This window comes from Pelobates fuscus, chromosome 10 (genome assembly GCF_036172605.1).
Source record: "Pelobates fuscus isolate aPelFus1 chromosome 10, aPelFus1.pri, whole genome shotgun sequence".
Lineage (NCBI taxonomy): Eukaryota > Metazoa > Chordata > Amphibia > Anura > Pelobatidae > Pelobates > Pelobates fuscus.
The window spans coordinates 122732810-122754696 of record NC_086326.1 but is presented as its reverse complement, the minus strand read 5'-3'; the positions used below and the strand labels follow the sequence as shown (position 1 = coordinate 122754696).

General features: G+C 44.9%; 1 protein-coding gene across 1 annotated transcript in view; it reads right to left on the bottom strand.

The window, feature by feature from the left end:
• The window catches only part of SH2D4B (SH2 domain containing 4B), a 289520-nt gene that overhangs the window by 204145 nt on the left and 63488 nt on the right, over nt 1–21887 (bottom strand). Inside the window, exon 3 of the mRNA XM_063435138.1 lies at nt 19531–19678. Within this exon, the coding sequence (XP_063291208.1) occupies nt 19531–19678 (148 nt within the window). The remainder of the gene's footprint in view (nt 1–19530; nt 19679–21887) is intronic.

Below are 21887 nucleotides of genomic sequence, written 5' to 3'. Positions count from 1 at the left end.
CGGTAATTATAAGGCATTAGATTTTATTAGTTAGCTACTTGCTATTGATTGCTGTTTAAATTAGCTATTGTTTGCAAATAAGCAGAGGCCTACCCAGGTGTTAAACATTCCTAGTGGGTGGTGATTTTAGGAGTATATAAGGGTTGTTGTGATAATCTTGGCTAATATAGCTTGGTTGCTTCATCGAAGTGTTGCTTCTAAGTGTGTGTGGTTGGAGATATTCTGGAGAGAAACTGGAGGTAATCTGAGGTATTCAGGAGGATAAATAAAAAGTTAAGATTCGTTTGATTGAAATTATTTACCTCATTGGAATGGCAGACTTAGTTCTGTGTAATAGTGATGTCGCGAACATAAAATTTTCGGTTCGCGAACGGTGAACGCGAACTTCCGCAAATGTTCGCGAACGGGCGAACCGGGCGAACTGCCATAGACTTCAATGGGCAGGCGAATTTTAAAACCCACAGGGACTCTTTCTGGCCACAATAGTGATGGAAAAGTTGTTTCAAGGGGACTAACACCTGGGCTGTGGCATGCCGGAAAGGGATCCATGGCAAAACTCCCATGGAAAATTACATAGTTGATGCAGAGTCTGGTTTTAATCCATAAAGGGCATAACTCACCTAACATTCCTAAATTATTTGGAATAACGTGCTTAAAACATCAGGTATGATGTTGTATCAATCAGGTAGTGTAAGGGTTATGCCCGCTTCACAGTGACAGACCAAACTCCCCGTTTAACGCACCGCAAACAACCGCAAACAGTCCATTTGCACAACCGCAAACTCCCCATTTGCACAAGGTTGGATACCAAGCTAGCCATGTTCCGTTCCTTGTCCTCACTGATGTCATTGAAGGTCTCTTCCTCCACCCAGCCACGTAGAACACCAAGGGTCCCCGAAAGGTGACAACAAGCCCCTGGGACGCCTGCTGTGTCCACCTCCTCAAAGCCACCTTCCTCCTCTGACTCCTCTTCTTCAGACTCCTCTCTCTGCGTTGCCTCTCTCTGCGTTATTATAATGTGTGTTAAGTAGTACTATTCCTATCAGTTTAATCCCTGTTACGTCCCTATCAGGGAACGTGTATATAAGGCATCGATTTTAGGAAGCGGGAGATGGAAAAAGATGCTTGGTCGGTCCTCCTACTTCAAATTTGGGGCACTGCGCGTGCAATCTAATGTGCCACCAGATAGGAGTGGTGTGTTAAGTAGTACTATTCTTATCAGTTTAATCCCTGTTAAGTCCCCTATCAGGGGACGTGTATATAAGGCATCGATTTTAGGAAGCGGGAGATGGAAAAACATGCTTGGTCGGTCCTCCTACTTCAAATTTGGGGCACTGCGCGTGCAATCTAATGTGCCACCAGATAGGAGTGGTGTGTTAAGTAGTACTATTCTTATTAGTTTAATCCCTGTTACGTCCCCTATCAGGGGACGTGTATATGAGGCATCGATTTTAGGAAGCGGGAGATGGAAAAAGATGCTTGGTCGGTCCTCCTACTTCAAATTTGGGGCACTGCGCGTGCAATCTAATGTGCCACCAGATAGGAGTGGTGTGTTAAGTAGTACTATTCCTATCAGTTTAATCCCTGTTAAGTCCCCTATCAGGGGACGTGTATATAAGGCATCGATTTTAGGAAGCGGGAGATGGAAAAACATGCTTGGTCGGTCCTCCTACTTCAAATTTGGGGCATTGCGCGTGCAATCTAATGTGCCACCAGATAGGAGTGGTGTGTTAAGTAGTACTATTCCTATTAGTTTAATCCCTGTTACGTCCCCTATCAGGGGGCGTGTATATGAGGCATCGATTTTAGGAAGCAGGAGATGGAAAAAGATGCTTGGTCGGTCCTCCTACTTCAAATTTGGGGCACTGCACGTGCAATCTAATGTGCCACCAGATAGGAGTGGTGTGTTAAGTAGTACTATTCTCATCAGTTTAATCCCTGTTACGTCCCCTATCAGGGGACGTGTATATAAGGCATCGATTTTAGGAAGCGGGAGATGGAAAAACATCCTCCTACTTCAAATTTGGGGCACTGCGCGTGCAATCTAATGTGCCACCAGATAGGAGGGGTGTGTTAAGTAGTACTATTCCTATCAGTTTAATCCCTGTTACGTCCCCTATCAGGGGACGTGTATATAAGGCATCGATTTTAGGAAGCGGAAGATGGAAAAAGATGCTTTGTCGGTCCTCCTACTTCAAATTTGGGGCACTGCGCGTGCAATCTAATGTGCCACCAGATAGGAGTGGTGTGTTAAGTAGTACTATTCTTATCAGTTTAATCCCTGTTACATCCCCTATCAGGGGACGTGTATATAAGGCATCGATTTTAGGAAGTGGGAGATGGAAAAAGATGCTTGGTCGGTCTTCCTACTTCAAATTTGGGTCACTGCGCGTGCAATCTAATGTGCCACCAGATAGGAGTGGTGTGTTAAGTAGTACTATTCTTATCAGTTTAATCCCTGTTACGTACCCTATCAGGGAACGTGTATATAAGGCATCGATTTTAGGAAGCGGGAGATAGAAAAAGATGCTTGGTCGGTCCTCCTACTTCAAATTTGGGGCACTGTGCGTGCAATCTAATGTGCCACCAGATAGGAGTGGTGTGTTAAGTAGTACTATTCTTATCAGTTTAATCCCTGTTACGTCCCCTATCAGGGGACGTGTATATAAGGCATCGATTTTAGGAAGCGGAAGATGGAAAAACATGCTTGGTCGGTCCTCCTACTTCAAATTTGGGGCACTGCGCGTGCAATCTAATGTGCCACCAGATAGGAGTGGTGTGTTAAGTAGTCCCCCTCATCAGGCCTTTTTTAGTCGAATGTATCGCCCACTGTCAGTCCCTTCGGGATCCATCCATCATTCATCTTAATGAAGGTGAGGTAATCTAGACTTTTTTGACCTAGGCGACTTCTCTTCTCAGTGACAATACCTCCTGCTGCACTTGAAGCAGGGAAGGCCAGAAGTTCTATAGCAAATTGGGATAGCTCAGGCCACAGGTCAAGCCTGCACACCCAGTAGTCAAGGGGTTCATCGCTCCTCAGAGTGTCGATATCTGCAGTTAAGGCGTGGTAGTCTGCTACCTGTCGGTCGAGTCGTTCTCTGAGGGTGGACCCCGAAGGGCTGTGGTGATGCGTAGGACTTAAAAAGCTCTGCATGTCCTCCATCAACAACACGTCTGTAAAGCGTCCTGTCCTTGCCGGCTTGGTCGTGGGAGGAGGAGGATTACTTTCACCTCTTCCCCTGTTAGATTCCCGTTGTGCTGGACATCACCCTTATATGCTGTGTAAAGCATACTATTTAATTGATTTTGGAACTGCTGCATCCTTTCCGACTTGCCGTAATTTGGTAACATTTCAGGCACTTTCTGCTTATACCGGGGACTAGTAGCGTGGACACCCAGTACAGGTCGTTCTCCTTCAGCCTTTTTATACGAGGGTCCTTAAACAGGCACGACAGCATGAAAGACCCCATTTCCACAAGGTTGGATGCCGAGCTACTTATGTCCTGTTCCTCGACCTCAGTGATCTCTCTGAAGGTATGTTCTTCCCCCAGCCACGTACAACACCACGGGTACCAGATAGGTGACAACGAGCACCCTGGGATGCCTGTTGTGGTTGGTCTTCCTCCTCCTCCTCAAAGCCACATTCCTCCTCTGACTCCTCTTCCTCACAATCCTCTTCCAGCGTTGCCGCAGGTCCAGCAAGCGATGCTGATAAGGCTGTTTCTGGTGGTGATGGTGACCACAACTCTTCATCTTAACGCTCATCTACGGCCTGATCCAGCACTCGTCGCAGGGCACGCTCCAGGAAGAAAACAAATGGTATGATGTCGCTGATGGTGCCTTCGGTGTGACTGACTAGGTTTGTCACCTCCTCAAAAGGACGCATGAGACTACAGGCATTGCGCATGAGCGTCCAGTAACGTGGCAAAAAAAATCCCAGCTCCACAGAGGCTGTCCTAGCACCCCGGTCATACAAATACTCATTAACGGCTTTTTCTTGTTGGAGCAGGCGGTCGAACATTAGGAGTGTTGAATTCCAATGTGTCGGGCTGTCGCAAATCAAGCGCCTCACTGGCATGTTGTTTCGCCACTGGATATCGGAAAAGTGCGCCATGGCCATGTAGGAACGCCTGAAATGGCCACACACCTTCCTGGTCTGCTTAAGGACGTCCTGTAAGGCTGTGTACTTATGCACAAAGCGTTGTACGATCAGATTACACACATGTGCCATGCACGGCACATGTGTCAACTTGTCCAAATGCAATGCCGGCAACAAATTTCTTCCGTTGTCACAAACCACTTTGGCGATCTCCAGTTGGTGCGGAGTCAGCCACTGATCCACCTGTGAGTTCAGGGCAGACAGGAGTGCTGGTCCGGTGTGACTCTCTGCTTTCAGGCAAGTCAACCCCAAGACGGCATGACACTGCCGTATCCGGGATGTGGAACAGTACCTGGGGAGCTGGGGGGTGCCGTTGATGTAGAGCAAGATGCAGCAGCAGAAGAGGACTCAGCCAAGGAGGTTATGGAAGAGGATGGAGTAGGAGGAGTAGAGGAGGTGGCAGCAGGCCTGCCTGCAAGTTGTGGCGGTGTCACCAACTCCTCTGCAGAGCCACGCATTCCATGCTTGGCAGCCTTCAACAGGTTTACCCAATGCGCAGTGTAGGTGATATACCTGCCCTGACCATGCTTTGCAGACCTGGTATCAGTGGTCAGATGGACCCTTGCCCCAACACTGTGTGCCAGACATGCCATTACTTCCTTTTGCACAATCGAGTACAGGTTGGGGATTGCCTTTTGTGCAAAGAAATTTCGTCTGGGTACCTTCCACTGCGGTGTCCGAAAAGCTACTAATTTTTTGAACGCCTCAGACTCCACCAGCTTGTATGGTAAAATCTGGCGGGCTAAGAGTTCAGTCAAGCCAGCTGTCAGACGCCGGGCAAGGGGGTGACTTTGTGACATTGGCTTCTTACACTCAAACATGTCCTTGACAGACACCTGACTGTGGGCAGATGAGCAGGAACTGCTCAAGGCGAGAGACGGAGGGGCGGTTGAGAGGGGGCAAGGAGGACAGCAGTGGTTAACGTGGCTGAAGATGCTGAACCAGGAGGAGGATGGCGGCTTTGAGTTTGTGTGCTGCTTGTACTCGTGTGTTGATCCCATAGGCGTTTGTGATGTGCGATCATGTGCCTTCGCAAAGCAGTTGTACCTAGGTGGGTGTTGGACTTCCCACGACTCAGTTTCTTTTGGCACAGGTTGCAAATGGCATCGCTGTTGTCAGAGGCAGACACACAAAAAAAAGCCACACTGCTGAGCTCTGCAATGACGGCATTCTGGTGGTGGCAAAAGCATGCTTTGATTGGCGTGCTGTCTGGCTAACCCCGGGTGCCGATGCATGCTGTCTTACTGTGCCACTAGCTCCTTGTGACGACCTCCCCCTGCTTCCAACTCGTCTCCTCCTCCTCCTCTCTGTCTCCCAATCTGAACTTTCCCCCTGTTCTTCTTCTCTTCTAGTGGGCACCCACGTGACATACACAGACGCATCGTCATCATCAACCGCTTCACTTGTATCTGACAACTCAGCAAAGGAAGCAGCAGTGGGTACAACATCATCATCATCATTTCTTCCAACTGATGTGTAAATAACTCCTCTGACATAACAGAGAAAAAGGAAACAAAATGGAGAAACACTCACATATATAGTGGGTGTAGTCCAGATTATCTCTCAAAAAATATACCTCTTAGTGTAAATGTCACCTAAAGGGGTGGGTTAGACCTTTATTAGAAATAAAAAAGGAAGTATAATAAAAATTGGTAAGCAAACTACCAATAAAAAGACATCTCTAAATAGTGGGTGAGTAGAGTAAAATTAGATGCTCTAGTGTAGGAAGTATGTCCAGGGTAGAAAATACCTGGATAACTTATGATCATCTATATGTAGGCAAAATGGGGACTGCTTATATGTATAGTATAGAGAAGTAAAGCCAAAACATTGGTATGAGGTCAAAAAGCAGTATATAGATAAGTAGACAGGGATATAGGGTGCCTGGCAGTGGTTATGGTAGCACAGGGAGCAAAAAGACTGTTGTCTCTAATATAGGCAACTGTATTGAAAGGGTATACATAGAGTACAGGGAGTCTTATAGTGGAGTGATACAGAGCACATCCACAGGTCCTATAGGTACACCAAAATTGGAGATATCCAGAGATTTCTCAAAGTATTATATATTGCCTACTAGGGCATAAAGTGTATACAGATAGAAGGAGATCTCTCAAAAAAATGGGGGTGCTGCTGCTTGAGGAAAAAGAAAAAGCCATTGAAAAGCCCCTCAAAAAAACACTATTTCGGTACCCTAAAGTTGCCCTGGACTAACTGTCTAGCTCACACGCTGTGAGAGTAAAGCTAACTGCTACTTCAAGGCAGCCTCAAACATATCCGTGTCTCCCCATATAGACCTTAAATCATAATGCTATGTGAAGGCATATATCACCTACTCCACGAGCAACATAAACAATAGAGAGTAGAAACCCAAAAGAAAAAAAGGAACCAAATCCAAAATCAAAGTAAAAAAATATATAGTATGCATCGGCAAAAAAACGCTTGACGCGCGTTTCTGCGTTTCAACACGCCTTTGTCAAGAGCTGAATTGAAACTGGACTGAATACCGGTTATAAAGGGGAGGGATACCTCCCATCCAGAGGGGACCGCCAATCGGCGTGTAGGTCCCGTTCATAATGCTGCGTCATGGTTGTAACTCCTCCCATTTAGTGTCATCCAATCGGGGAAAGAGGTGGGAGTGGTGATACTCTGTTTCCCATTCACAATATTGCGTAGTAGTTGAAGTACCTCCCATCTGCTCATATCCAATAGGGGACCGAAGTGGGAGTGGTGAAACTCCGTTTAGGTTTATGTAGTGGGCAATATTCGTCCGTATCAAAAGGGCACTTCAGGTGCCTATATGATATGAATTAATGAATAGACGTCCCGTCCATAATAATGTATGTGGGAAATATAGTACAGCTACAATCTATAAATATAAAAAATATAAAAAGATAGAGGGTTATGGACTCAGTCAAAACATGAGTGGAAGGTATTGTGGAAATTCATTCAAATAAAACGTGCAGAGAGCCCTATTCGGTCAGTGGAAAATTCCAATAAATTGCTGTACAGATAAAAAATATGTTGCACTTACTAGATCACTTATGAATTGCACCAAGGGTACTCAATCTAAATTTAGCCAAGTAGATACTGTAACAGAGCTATGCTTTATGCCTGGACTTATAATATAAGTGAACACAGTTGGATTTATCCGAATACATATTTTATGAGAAATGTCATTACTGGAGAATGCAGCCCAAGCTACCGAACATCGGGCCACCCAGGGGAACAGTTAAGTGATACTTTACCTCCCAGCATTGTTGCAGCTGTTCGTATGATTCCACACAAATTCTTTGTGCTCTGAATAGGTGGCCGCCATTTTGGGACTTTACACATGTTCATTAAGGAAACTGACTGCTATTATATTACATTCCAAAAAGTTTTTTTTTGTTAAATGCAAGCTATTGTGACACCAGATATGAGTGGTGGCACTGGGCAAGTGGGCACAGTATACGTTGTGAGCCTGACACACACGCTGGCAGACAACTAACTGGTATTCAATCTATTACAGCCAAATTGTATTTTTTTTTTAAAAAAAGTACACTACTGTTACACCAGATATGAGTTGCACTGGTGTGACACTATGCCCTGGCAGGCCCTGAAACGCACACTCGTGAAGGAAACTGACTGCTATTATATTACAGTCCAAAAAGTTTAGTTTTTTTTAAATGCAAGCTATTGGGACACCAGTGAGTGAGTGGTGGCACTGGGCAGGCCCTGAAACGCACACTCGTTAAGGAAACTGACTGCTATTATATTACAGTCCAAAAAGGTTTTTTTGTTAAATGCAAGCTATTGTGACACCAGATATGAGTGGTGGCACTGGGCAAGTGGGCACAGTATACGCTGTGAGCCTGACACACACGCTGGCAGACAACTAACTGCTATTCAATCTATTACAGTCAAAAATTATTTTTTTAAAAAAAAAAAGGTAAACTACTGTTACACCAGATATGAGTTGCACTTGTGTGACACTGTGCCCTGGCAGGCCCTGAAACGCACACTCGTGAAGGAAACTGACTGCTATTATATTACAGTCCAAAATTTTTTTTTGTGTTAAATGCAAGCTATTGTGACACCAGTGAGTGGGTGGTGGCACTGGGCAGACCCTGAAATGCACACTACTTAAGGAAACTGACTGCTATTATATTACAGTCAAAAAAGTTATTTTTTTGTTTAAATGCAAGCTATTGTGACACCAGTGAGTGAGTGGTGGCACTGGGCAAGTGGGTACAGTATATGCTGTGAGCCTGACACACAGGCTGGCAGGCAGGCAACTGCAATTACATTACACAGAAAAAAAAAGCAGACTGATGTTCTATCCCTAAAAAGGGCTTTTTGGGGTGCTGTCCTTACAGCAGAGATTAGATGAGTCCTTCAGGACTGCAGTGGGCACTGAATACACTAGCCTAGCTATCAATTTCCCTATCAAATCAGCAGCAGCTACACTGTCCCTACTCTCACTAAGAATGCAGCTTCACAATGAATGTAAAATGGATGCTGTCCAGGAGGTGGGAGGATCTGGGAGGGAGGGGCTGCTGCTGATTGGCTGGAATGTGTCTGCTGACTGTGAGGTACAGGCCAGGGTCAAAGTTTACTCAATGATGATGAACAGGGGGCGGACCGAATAGTGCATGTGTTCGCCATCCATGGCGAACGCAAACAAGCTATGTTCGCCAGGAGCTATTCGCCAGCGAACAGTTCGGGACATCACTACTGTGTAATAGTTGCTATACATTTGTTTCACGTTCCACTTTTTAGAGGTTTGGTTGGTGTCTAATCTGTAGACAGTTCTCTATCTTGTGGCAGGAGATTGTATTTTTGAAGACTGAGATTTGTAAATTATCTGGTAAACAAACTCAGGCTGGAACTGCTGCAAAGCCACTGCCGCAGAGACATACTAGGAATGGCAGATGGATCACTGTAGGATCTGGTAGACTTAGAGTTGTGGATAAAAGGCATATTGCACAGACTGTTGCTCTACATAATTCATTTTCTGCGCTTTCAGAGTGTAATGGTGTCATGGAGACAGGCACTGAGGCTAGTGGTGTTGTGCAGAGAGGCACTGAGGCTAGTGGTGTTGTGCAGAGAGGCACTGAGGCTAGTGTTGTTGTGCAGAGAGGCACTGATGCTAGTGTTGTTGTGCAGAGAGGCACTGAGGCTAGTGGTGTTGTGCAGAGAGGCACTGAGGCTAGTGGTGTTGTGCAGAGAGGCTTGAATACCATGGTGACGCCTAATAGAAAGCAATTGTTGTTGGGGGATTCCATCGTAAGAGGTATTGAGATGGACAATGGTGGTCTTGTGAGGTGTCTTCCCGGAGCTACTGCTCACAGAGACAGGAGACAGGTATCTGTAATATTGTTAAGCAAGCAAAGCAGGAAGGGGAATTGGATGTACTTGTCCATTTAGGGACAAATGACTTGGCTTGCAATGAGGTTTCAGAGGTTAAGGAAGTTTTTAGTGTTTTTGCCAATGATATACGGCAGGTTGCTTCCACGCTGTCATTCTCTGAAGTTCTGCCTGTGCATAACACTCAGAATGACAGGCAGATGCGTATTAGGGAGTTTAACTTGTGGCTTGGTGAATGGTGTCGGGAGCAAGGATTTGGCTTTATTTCTCATGGTTGCTCTGTTTGGAATGAAAAAAACCAGTACAAAAAAGATGGTTTGCATCTTTCTCAAAAGGGAACAAATGTTCTCAGTGAGCAGTTCAGAGGTTTTGCTAGGATGTATTTAAACTAGGAGGGGGGGGCAAAAGGGTGATAAAACCAATCCAATTGTCCCCCAAAACAAGGACAGAAGGTGCCTGTAGCAAGTGTGTTAAAAAATGATAAGCTTAGAGTCATGTCTACAAATGCTCGCAGTTTAGGGAATAAGATCCATGAACTTGTGGCAATAATGGCAACTGATATTGTAGATTTAGTCGCTGTTACTGAGACATGATATAATGAGAAAAATGACTGGGACATAGCAATACCAGGGTACTCTTTATATAGAAAAGACATGGAAGGCAAGAAAGGGGGAGGGGTATGTGAAGGATAGCATAAAATGTAGCCTAATAAAGGTTAGTGAGGCGAACATAGAGTCCGTTTGGGTTACGTTAGAATTTGGTAATCACACAGTAACTCGTGTAGGTGTGATTTATAGGGCCCCAGGACAAATTGAAGAGTTAGATAATCTACTAGTTGAAGAAATAGCTAAAATGACAATGAAGGGGGAAGTTATCATCATGGGTGACTTTAATCTTCCTGATGTGAATTGGAAAATAAAAATAGCTACTTGTGCCAGGAGCACACATATTCTAAACTCCCTACTGGGATTGTCTCTAAAACAAGTCGTTGAGGAGCCAACTCGTAAAGAGGCCATTCTAGATTTAGTGTTAACAGAGGGAGATTTGGTATCAGATATTACTGTAGGCGAAAGTTTAGGATCCAGTGATCATCAGTCAGTGTGGTTTAATATAAGAACAGTGACTGAGTCACACCACACAAAAATAAAAGTTTTAGACTTTAGAAAAACAGACTTTTCTAAAATTAGAATATGTGTAAAGGAGTCATTATCAGACTAGAGCAATTTAAATGGAGTCCAAGAGAAATGGGATTATTTAAAAGTTGCACTACGGAAGGCAACAGAAAATTGCATTAGGCTTGTCAATAAAAGCAAAAAATTCAAGAAACCACTGTGGTACTCCGCTGATGTGGCCAAAATAGTAAAAAACTAAAAGTTAGCATTTAGTAATTATAAAAAAAACCAGAGTGAGGAAGACAGAATGACCTATAAGATTAGGCAGAAAGAGGCTAAGCAAGTTATAAGAGCTTCCAAATCACACACAGAAGAGAGAATAGCACAGTCAGTAAAAAAATGGGGACAAAACTTTTTTTTAGATACATCAATGATAAAAGAAAAGTAAAACAAGGATTAGTTAGATTAAAAACAAAAGAAGGAAGGTATGTAGATGAGGATAAAGGTCTAGCTGACTGCCTCAATGAATATTTTTGTTTGGGATTTACAGATGAAAATGAAGGAAAGGGATCTCAGTTAAGAAAAAGGATAAATGAGTAATTTATTACACGTGAGTTTACAGAGGAAGAGGTTCTATTTCAACTCTCAAACGTAAAGACAAATAAGTCAATGGGACCTGATGGAATACACCCAAAGCTATTAAAAGAGCTTAGTGGTGTACTAGCAAAACCATTAACAGATTTATTTAACCAATCATTGATAACAGGAGTAGTCCCAGAAGATTGGAAGTTGGCGAATGTTGTGCCCATTCACAAGAAAGGTAATAGGGAGGAGTCGGGCAACTATAGGCCAGTAAGCCTTACTTCAGTAGTGGGGAAAGTGATGGAAACCATGTTAAAGGATAGGATTGTTGAACATCTAAAAACACATGGATTTCAAGATCAGAGACAACATGGGTTTACTTCAGGGAGATCATGCCAAACTAATCTTATTGATTTTTTTGATTGGGTAACTAAAGTTATAGATCAGGGTGGTGCAGTAGACATTGCTTACCTAGATTTCAGTAAGGCTTTTGACACTGTTGCACATGGAAGGCTTATCAATAAACTGCAATCTTTGAGTTTGGATTCCAATATTGTTGAATGGGTAAGGCAGTGGCTGAGTGACAGGCTGAGTGACAGGCTGAGTGACAGGCAACAGAGGGTTGTAGTCAATGGAATATATTCGAAGCTTGGGCTTGTCACCAGTGGTGTACCTCAGGGATCTGTACTTGGACCCATTCTCTTTAATATTTTTATTAGTGATATTGCAGAAGGTCTTGATGGTAAGGTGTGTCTTTTTGCGGATAGAAAGATGGTCAGAGTTGTGGCAACTGACATTTAATGTGGATAAGTGCAAGATAATGCATCTTGGACATAAAAACCCAAGGGCAGAGTACAGAATATTTGATAGAGTCCTAACCTAAACATCTGAGGAAAGAGATTTAGGGGTGATTATTTCTGATGACTTAAAGGTAGGCAGACAATGTAATAGAGCAGCAGGAAATGCTAGCAGAATGCTTGGTTGTATAGGGAGAGGTATTAGCAGTAGAAAGAGGGAAGTGCTCATGCCATTGTACAGAACACTGGTGAGACCTCACTTGGAGTACTGTACACAGTATTGGAGACCATATCTTCAGAAGGATATTGATACCTTAGAGAGAGTTCAAAGAAGGGCTACTAAACTGGTTCATGTATTGCAGGATACAACTTACCAGGAAAGGTTAAAGGATATTAACATGTATAGCTTGGAGGAGACAGGGGGGATATGATAGAAACATTTAAATACATAAAGGGAATTAACACAGTAAAGGAGGAGACTATATTTAAAAGAAGAAAAACTACCACAACAAGAGGACATAGTCTTAAATTAGAGGGACAAGGGTTAAAAAATAATATCAGGAAGTATTACTTTACTGAGAGGGTACTGGATGCATGGAATAGCCTTCCAGCTGAAGTGGTAGAGGTTAACACAGTAAAGGAGTTTAAGCATGCGTGGGATAGGCATAAGGCTATCCTAACTATAAGATAAGGCCAGGGACTAATGAAAGTATTTAGAAAACTGGGCAGACTAGATAGGCCGAATGGTTCTTATCTGCCGTCACATTCTATGTTTCTATGTTTCTATGTAACCCCAGAGGCACACCACAGGAAGTTCAGGGAGACGAAGAAAGGGGAGAAGGACTCCCATGTGGAGTGGGCCTGTCGCATAACCCAAGACACCCAGAACTGGATGAGCTCACAAAAGGCAAAGTCTCCCGAAGAGATCCTCCAGCTGTTAATGCTGGAGCACTTCTACAATGGGCTTCCCACCGAGGTGCAGGAATGGGTGAAAGATCGACAGCCCAAGATCTTAACGGAAGCAGCCCAGCGGGACGACGAGTATGCAGATACCAATTCCTTGCTACTCCTCACAGCTACTGACCCCCCGTGCGACCCAGTCCACAGCCTACCCCCGCTGCATCAGCCCCACGGTTTCCTGGCTCGGATACCAGCTTAGCGGGCAGACCAACACTGCTTTTAGTGCTACTAGCCTGGTCACATCAAGAGGGATTTCCCCCACTCCAAAGACCAACCCCAGTGGGTTCACCCAGTGGCACCTCCTGCCCTGTAAGCAGCAGCCCTCTTTTACTAGGCTGCCCCTACGGACACCCCGACCCACATCGAAGAAGCCTGGCCCTTGCATCCACCCAAGCAGCCAGTCCAGCTGAACGGGTGCACTGTACAGAGTCTGCGAGACATCAGAGCCACCCTGACTCTAGTTCAACCCCAGCTCTTCACAGAGGCGGCGAAGACTGGGGGAATGGTCGCAGTCTGGGGAGCAGGGGGAGACGTCTACCGCCTAACCACTGCCCACGTTCACCTCGACTGGGGCGCTGGAGACAAGAGAGTGAAAGTTGGGCTCATGGAGGAACTACCAGTGGAAGTGCTATTCGGCAATAACCTGGGCCACCTTACCTCCACCTATGTGCCCCTCCAGGCCCTGTGAAGAAACCTAATTGGTGATGACCCGGCAGCAAGCCCGCACTACGCAAAACAGCTCACACTCTGAGGCTCAGGTAGGCACACGTACCCGTCCCCATGCCCCCAGTTCCACGTAGTCATCCCCTTGCCCCAGTCCCCTTGCCTTGGGATACGCCTGCCGAGTTTGGGAGGGAAGTAGTATCAGACTCTAGGTGTATAGGGATACGGCAGCCACTAGGCAGGTGGGGGTTAGACGGGGAACGGTTTACCTGGGACCAGGGTTTGCTATACAGCATAGTGGAGTGAAGAAAGTCAAGGGCAGCTCCTACTACCACCAAACAGCTGGTGGCACCCAAGAAATATCGTCATGAGCTGCTGAAGATAGGTCACGATATTCCCCTGGCAGGGCACTTGGGAATGAGTCGTACTAAGCATCGACTTACCCAAAGCTTTTTCTGGCCGGGCATCTCAAAGAACCTGAGGCAGTATTGCCAAACCTGTGATGTCTGCCAGAGAGCGGGGAAGCAGGGCGACCAGCGTAAGGCCAAGCTCCAACCCCTACCCATCATTGAAGACCGCTTTGGCAGAGTAGCTGTCGACATCATAGGTCCCTTGGCTAAGCCTTGCACCTTTGGGAAGAAGTATATTCTGACCATTGTGGACTACGTGACTCGATACCCTGAGGCAGTTGCCCTGAGCAACATTCAGTCTGAGACTGTGGCCGAAACCCTGATGCGAGTGTTCTCCTGGATGAGTTTTCCCCGGGAGATCATCTCGGATCAGGGCACCCAGTTTATGGCCGAGATGACTAACCAACTGTGGAGGTTATGCATCATTAAACTGATCCTAAGCTCCCCCTATCACCCCCAGACTAATTGCCTGTGCGAGCGCTTCAATGGCACATTGAAGCAGATGCTCCATACCTTTGCAGCAACTCGCAAGGATTGAGAAAGATTCCTGCCGCATCTCCTGTTCGCATATCGGGAGGAGCCCCAGGAATCCAAGGATTCTCTCAGTTTGAATTGTTATTCAGGTGGAGAGTTAGAGGGCCCCTAGACCTTGCCTGGGAGCACTGGAGAAACAGGAAAGGACCCCCATCTTCCCATATGTGCTGGAGTCTAGGGACCGACTAGAGGAACTCACTCGCCCCCCTCCATGCAAGGGGGGAATTATTTTATTTTTTTAAATAATTATTTATTTTATAAATATTATGTGCTGAATATTATGTGGCCAGCCTCCTGCCTCAGGACTATAGGCTCTGCAAGATACACTGAAAAAAACACTTTAAATGCTCCGTTCATGTGATTTGGGATTATATTGTTCGGGAACAAGAGACCACCCATGTGTTTGTAAAGCCCAATTGACACCTTGTAATGAATGCCACTGCAGTGTTCTAATTGTTTGTCTGGGTGCCGCAATTTGTATGAACGACCACGAAGTGGCAGCCATCTTGTTCACATGAATGCAGGCAGTGGTGTTTGGTCGTTGAGTTCATGGAACTGAAAGCAGACACTGAAACTCCCGAACACTGTTGGACTTCCATCATCGCCTGTGTTCAGTTCTATACAACTTAGACAGGCACTGTTCGGTGGAATCAAGGAGAACAAGCTACACATGTTAACTATAGATTCAGTTTGGTATTTTCAGCACTTTTATCCTCCCAAAAGAGACCGACCATTAGCACTGATTTCATTGAACTGTTTTGGGCATGGGACCATATGTGCGATCAGTCAAATAATTGACTTCCATGGAAAAACCGAACCACTGAACCGATCTGGGTGATTTTAGCATATGTTGGTCACCTAGATTGGGGTGTTTCCATGGATTTTGGGGGTACTTTTGGGATGTTTGTAAATTGTATGTTTTTTGTACAATTTAATTATAAATGTGCTTCTCAGAAAATTATCTCTCAGGCACAAAGGATCATGAAAGGGATTTCCCTGTATTCTTGCATTGGAATTGGAAGCCCCTTGCAGGGGCTTTTGCATAAAAGGCCGTATGTGGCCTCCAATAAACCAGATGACTCCAAGCAGTAACCCTTGGCTCATGTGTGGGGGGAACAGCTATACTGCTATATCACTTCCTCTTTTGCTGGCTATACAGTGATACTCTCTTGGAGGAGAGGTCTTCCCACTGAGAGCTGGATCCAGGTGTTTGGTCCAGGGTGCGAAGGGACTGAGAGATAATTGAGCCAGGAACTGTACTAAACTCAATTATCTCCAGGCACAGAAAACATATATTTTACAATAACCCGAACGTACCCCCAAAACACATGGAAACCCCAAAGTAATATGCCCTGATAGCCCCGATCTAGGGGACCAACATATCCAAAAATCACCCAGATCGGTTCAGGGGTTCAGGATTTCCATGGAAGTCATAATTTTGACCGATCATGCACATGGTCCTATGCATAAAACAGTTCCAGGGAATTAGTACAAAAGTACATAATTCACATAAGTTTTAAAAGGGCCCATAGTCTTTTGGCAGGAGGCTGGCAAGCAGGCCCCTCCAAGAACACGCGGCAGAGGCATTTCTGCCACAGCTGTCATGTATAAAAGCTTGCAATCCAGACCTTTTCCATGATGCCATCCATCTCTTCTCCTCTGGCACCAGGTATTGCCCTCTATCTAGCAGAGGGTGTCATCAGGGCCGGCGCTACCATAAGGCGGCCCAGGCGGCCGCCTTAGGGCGCACCGGCCCTGGGGGCACAAAATCAGGCTGACCGGAAGGAGGGAAGCGCACTGCGCTCCCCTCCAACCGACGACCTATTGTAGCGTGGCCAAGCGCCCGGTTCTGCAGGCGCGCGAGGGAGCACTGTCCCATGTGTGCTTCCTCTTCAGCTCCCTCGCGCGCTGCATACTGATACCGGAGCCGGAAGATGACGTCATCTTCCGGCGCCGGCATCCCTACGCGGTGCGCGAGGGAGCTGAAGAGGAAGCACACATGGGACAGTGCTCCCTCGCGCGCGTGCCCGCCAGCCAGCCTGCCTACCCGCCCGCCCGCCAGCCTGCCTACCCGCCCAGGAGCCCAGCAGCACCACTGGATCCCAGGGAATCCCTTCAGCACTCCAAAAAGGTAAGAAGGCTGGGGGATTATACCATATTCTGAGATATTTGTTTTTTCACTGGCTATGTGGGAGTATTACATTTGATGACACAAAAGAAGCACCTGGCAAGTCTGTATTTTACATTTTAAGACCCTGTTTAATTTGTGACCTCTTTTCATTCATTGTTTGGCCTGACCTCAAAACCATTGCTTTGCTTTGCTTCCTGTAGCCCTTGTAACACTTCATTTCTGCTAGTGAGTGTCAGTGTGTGTGTCTGCTAGTGAGTGTCAGTGTGTGTGTCTGCTAGTGAGTGTCAGTGTGTGTGTCTGCTAGTGAGTGTCAGTGAGTGTGTCTGCTAGTGAGGGTCAGTGAGTGTGTCTGCTAGTGAGGGTCAGTGAGTGTCTGCTAGTGAGTGCTAGTGAGTGTCAGTGTGTGTGTCTGCTAGTGAGTGTCAGTGAGTGTGTCTGCTAGTGAGTGTGTTACTGTGTGTCTCTTACTGAGTGGGCTTGTGTGTGTATTAGTGAGTCTGTTTGATGTTTGTCAGTGAGTGTGTATGTATGTCTGTCGCTGAGTGTGTCTGTTAGCTGGAGTGTATGCATCTGTTCGTGAGAGTGTGTGTGTGTCTTCAGCACTTACCTTTCTCTAGCGCCGGACTCCCTTGGCGCTGGGGATCCCTCCGCCTCTCAGCTCCGAATGCTCTTGCCGCGCACGCATTCAAACCGCCCATAGGGAAGCATTACTCAATGCTTTCCTATGGACGTTCAGTGTTTTAGAATAGCGGAAGCTCCTCTAGCGGCTGTCAGTGAGACATTCACAAGAGGCTGGATTAACCCTCGGTGAAACATAGCAGTTTCTCTGAAACTGCTATGTTTTCAGCTGCAGGGTTAAAACTAGAGGGACCTGACACCCAGACCACTTCATTGAGCTGATGTGATCTGGGTGTCTGCAGTGGTCCTTTAAGTGTGTGTGCATCTGCATGCACTGGCGTACATACCGCGGTCGCAGGGGTCACAGCCCTGCAACCCCTGCGACCAGGTGCCCGCCGCCATGTGTTGCGGCCCCGGCCCGCGCAGAGTAAGCGCGAGAGGGGGGCACGGAGCAATTTGCGCACAATTTGCGCACTGGGGACATGGGTCATGTGTACGCCACTGCACCTACCCTGGTGTCTGCCGCAGGCTGTGTGGAGGGGGCGAGGATATGAATGACATCATATCCCTGCTCCCTGTGTACCACACAGCGCGGCTGGTGCCCTGTGATGGGGCTGGGCTGCAGGACAGGACTCCAAGGAGCCAGACAGCATGCATCCAGGGGACAAGATTGAACTGATGTACGTATGTAATTGTGTATGTATGTATGTATGTATGTATGTAGGTCTCTGTATGCCTGTATGTCTTTGTATGTATGCATGTCTCTGTATGCCTGTAGTTCTCTGTACAAAATGTATGTGTCTGTATGTTTCTGTATGCCTGTATGTCTCTGTATGTACAAATGTATGTGTCTGTATGCCTGTATGTCTCTGTATGTACAAATGTATGCGTCTGTATGCCTGTATGTCTTTGTACGTATGTGTCTGTATGCCTGTATATATATATGTATGTGTCTGTATGACGGTATGTCTCTGTATGCGTGTATGTGTCTGTATGCCTCGATGTCTCTGTATGTATGTTTCTGTATGTCTATGTATGTATGTATGTATGTGTCTGTATAACGGTATGCCTCTGTATGTATATCATTATATGCCTACATGTCTCTGTATGCATGTATGTCTCTGTTTGTGTCTGTATGTCTCTGTATGATTATTTCTGTGTTTGTATGAACCTTATTTTAAACGAGGGTGGGGGGCACCAAAATGCATCTTCGCCTGTGTAACTAAAAATCCTAGCACCGGTCCTGGGTGTCATCCCCATCTTTACCTACTCATTTTGCCTACTCTCTGGAAGCAGAGAACAACTACCTCTAGAAAGCAGATCCTTAACTCTCCCAATGTGATTCCTGAAGACCAGAGTTCATTTTAGCCTTTGGCAGTATTATACATTATTCTACGGCAAGGAAATGTGTGGGTGTGCAGTTCCAAGAAAACTCTGTTATTATTCTCGGCTCCTCAATCGTTTTAACTGCAGACTTTGCCAAATTAAGTTTTTTACTCATACCAAAATGTTGCCCTCAACCTTGCTTTCACTAAACTGATGACACATGTGTGTAATCCAGGTTAAAGGGACACTCCACTGTCCAAATGCAAAACAAATAAAAATCACTCTTTAGTAGATAAACCATGATGTAGAGTGCATGCATTTAATTATGCCTTTTCCCATTTTGGTATATCTAAAAACAGGTTCTGGTCTACATCCTTTGCAAGCCCTCTCCTTCTAACCCAGCCCAGACATTCTGTAGCTGTCCAATCACAGGCTCCCCAATGCAACTCAATTAACTATTTGCAAGGCATGTGCTCTAAATAATTGTCTGCCTCTTGAGTTTAGGTCTGCTAATCTAAACAAACCAGGAAGTAACATGACAGGTTGTCTGATTGACAGACAGAGGGGTGTAACAAAGTACATTTGTAAAAGTGTCAATGTTTATTGAAATTAGTGCTTTTCGTAAAATCTAAAAAAGAAAGCACACTCTGCACACATATAGCTTCAGCCAGCTAAGGTGCTTTAGTTGTGTGGAGTGTCTCTTTAACATCATTATTTAATAAGGCTATTTAAACCCTCTGTACCCTTTATAAATTTAAATTATGAATAAACTTTCCTGGTTGTTTGTAGAAAGCTATATAAAGGTTTTGCATTTTAAACTAAAAAGTCTCAATAGACTTTTTGATGACCATAATATATAATATTTTCAAAACACTAAAAATGTTCTCTTTACCTTTAATTCTTCTTGAAACTTTTTTTCCAGCTGTTTGGCTGCTTTCCGATCTTCAATTTCTACCTTCCATTTTTCTGCTACAATCCTTGCTTTTTCTTTGGCCATAGCATCCCGGAACTTCTTTTCGATTTCAGCTTCCTTCTTCTTCCTTTGTCAAATGCCAATGAACTATCAGAGTTAGCAATAACAAAGTGTAAAATTGAGACAAATTCCGTTATAACTATGTCCTGTAGATAAAGAAAACCTAATATTTACTTATCTTTGCAGCCAACAATGCAATCTTGAATTACTAATACAATGAGCTAACAAGTAATTCTTCCAAACTCACTTATATAATACCATAAAATAATATAATATGAAACTGGAAAAGGAAAAATTAAAGGAAAGCAAGAATGTGACGGCAGATAAGAACCATTTGGCCCATCTATTCTGCCCAATTTTCTAAATACTTTCTTTAGTCCCTGACCTTATCCTATATCTAGAATAGCCTTATGCCTAACCCACGCATGCTTAAACTCCTTCATTGTGTTAAAATCTACCACTTCAGCTGAAAAGTTATTCCATGCATCCACTACCCTCTCAGTAAAGTTATATTTCTCAAATATTATTTTTAATAGTGAGGGTGGGTATTGCATGATGCCTCAACATCGAGGCATCACTGCAATACCGTTAGAGTGGCTGGAAGCAATCATGATCGCTTCCAGCGCTCTAATTAGCCACAGACGTATCAGGTGTGTCCGCGTTCCTTAAGGACCGTTTTTTGCCGGACAAACCTGATATGTCCGAGGTCAGGAAGGGGTTAGCCATGGTAAGCTTTATCCTGCAATCCATGAACCAGTTTAGTAGCCCTTCTCTGAACTCTCTCCAAAGTATCAGTATCCTTCTGGAGATATGGTCTCCAAGTGGGAGCTCACTAGTGCTCTGTACAATGGCATGAGCACTTCCCTCTTTCTACTGCTAATACCTCTCAACCAAGAATTCTGCTAGCATTTCCTGCTGCTCTATTACATTGTCTCCATACCTTTAAGTCATCTGAAATAATTACTCCTAAATCTCCTCGGATGTTGAGGTTAGGACTGTGTCAAATATTCTATATTCTGCCCAGGGCTGGTGCCATCTATAGGTGAAGCAGGCACTGAAGCCCCACTGGACTCCAGGGAAAGGACCACACCAGCTCTCCAGGTAGGGAGGCTGGGTGGACATTAATTATTAATAATTTGTATGTGTGTGTCTGAATGATTGTGTGTGTAAGTGTATGTGTCTGTAAGTGTATGTGTGCCTCAGTGTGTGTGTGTGTCTGTAAGTGTGTAGGTGTATGTGTGTCTGTATGTGTGTGTCTGAATGTGTATGTGTCTATAAGTGTATGTGTGTGTGTCTGTAAGTGTGCAAGTGTGTGTGTGTCTGAATGTGTATGTATGTGTCTGTGTGTGTGTGTGTGTGTGTTTGTGTTTGTCTGTGAGTGTGTGTGTCTGTAAGTGTATGTGTGTCTGTAAGTGTGTATGTGTGTGTCTGAATGTGAGTGTGTGTGTGTGTAATGGACTGTTTTGCTCACCAGAGGTTAAAAACCGTTTAGGAATTATTCCCCTGTTCCAGATGCACAGGCAGCTACTGTAAGCACCAATTTCCTGAACTGCAAACTACACGAATACTGTAAACAGCTGAACAGGAAAAGCATGCAATCAGCTTACACTCCTGGCAATCAGCATACAATCCAATTCCCCCAATAACGAGAAAACACTTCGTTTTGAGGGTCAAGCAGAACTGGCTGTACTGGCACATACAGTCTCTTTTATTCCCAATCCACAAACATAGTACTGCCCACAGGGTTTTACAGAACAACCAATCAATCCGTACAATACACACAGACACTCCCACACAAAATCCTCCCCTCTGCCTGTGATATGATTACTGAACACAATGGGTGATATAATTATCACTGGCAGAGGAATACAGTTTTTCCACATTATTCATAACTTTGAAAGTATGCATCACATTCACATAAACTTACATTTTCCGAATCAGCATACTCCAAATACAAACATATGTCAAAATCATCCAAATTGGTCCATTGGTTCAAAAGTTAGATCGACGTCCTTTGTGACCAAATGAAGCATGGCTTTTCTGCCCAAAAACAGTTCCACAGAGTCTTCTATCCTGGAGATAATTGAGAAGTAATCCAATTATCTCCAAGGACAGAGGCAAAACTCCATTAAGCACATGGCAGTAAAAATACCGTAAAATACAATAAAATACACCAGGTTACATTTGTTACATAAAATACAGACATTCTACCTATCCCCATATAGCTTAGATCTGAGCGCACATTATTACTGGATGGTGCTCAGGTCACATACATA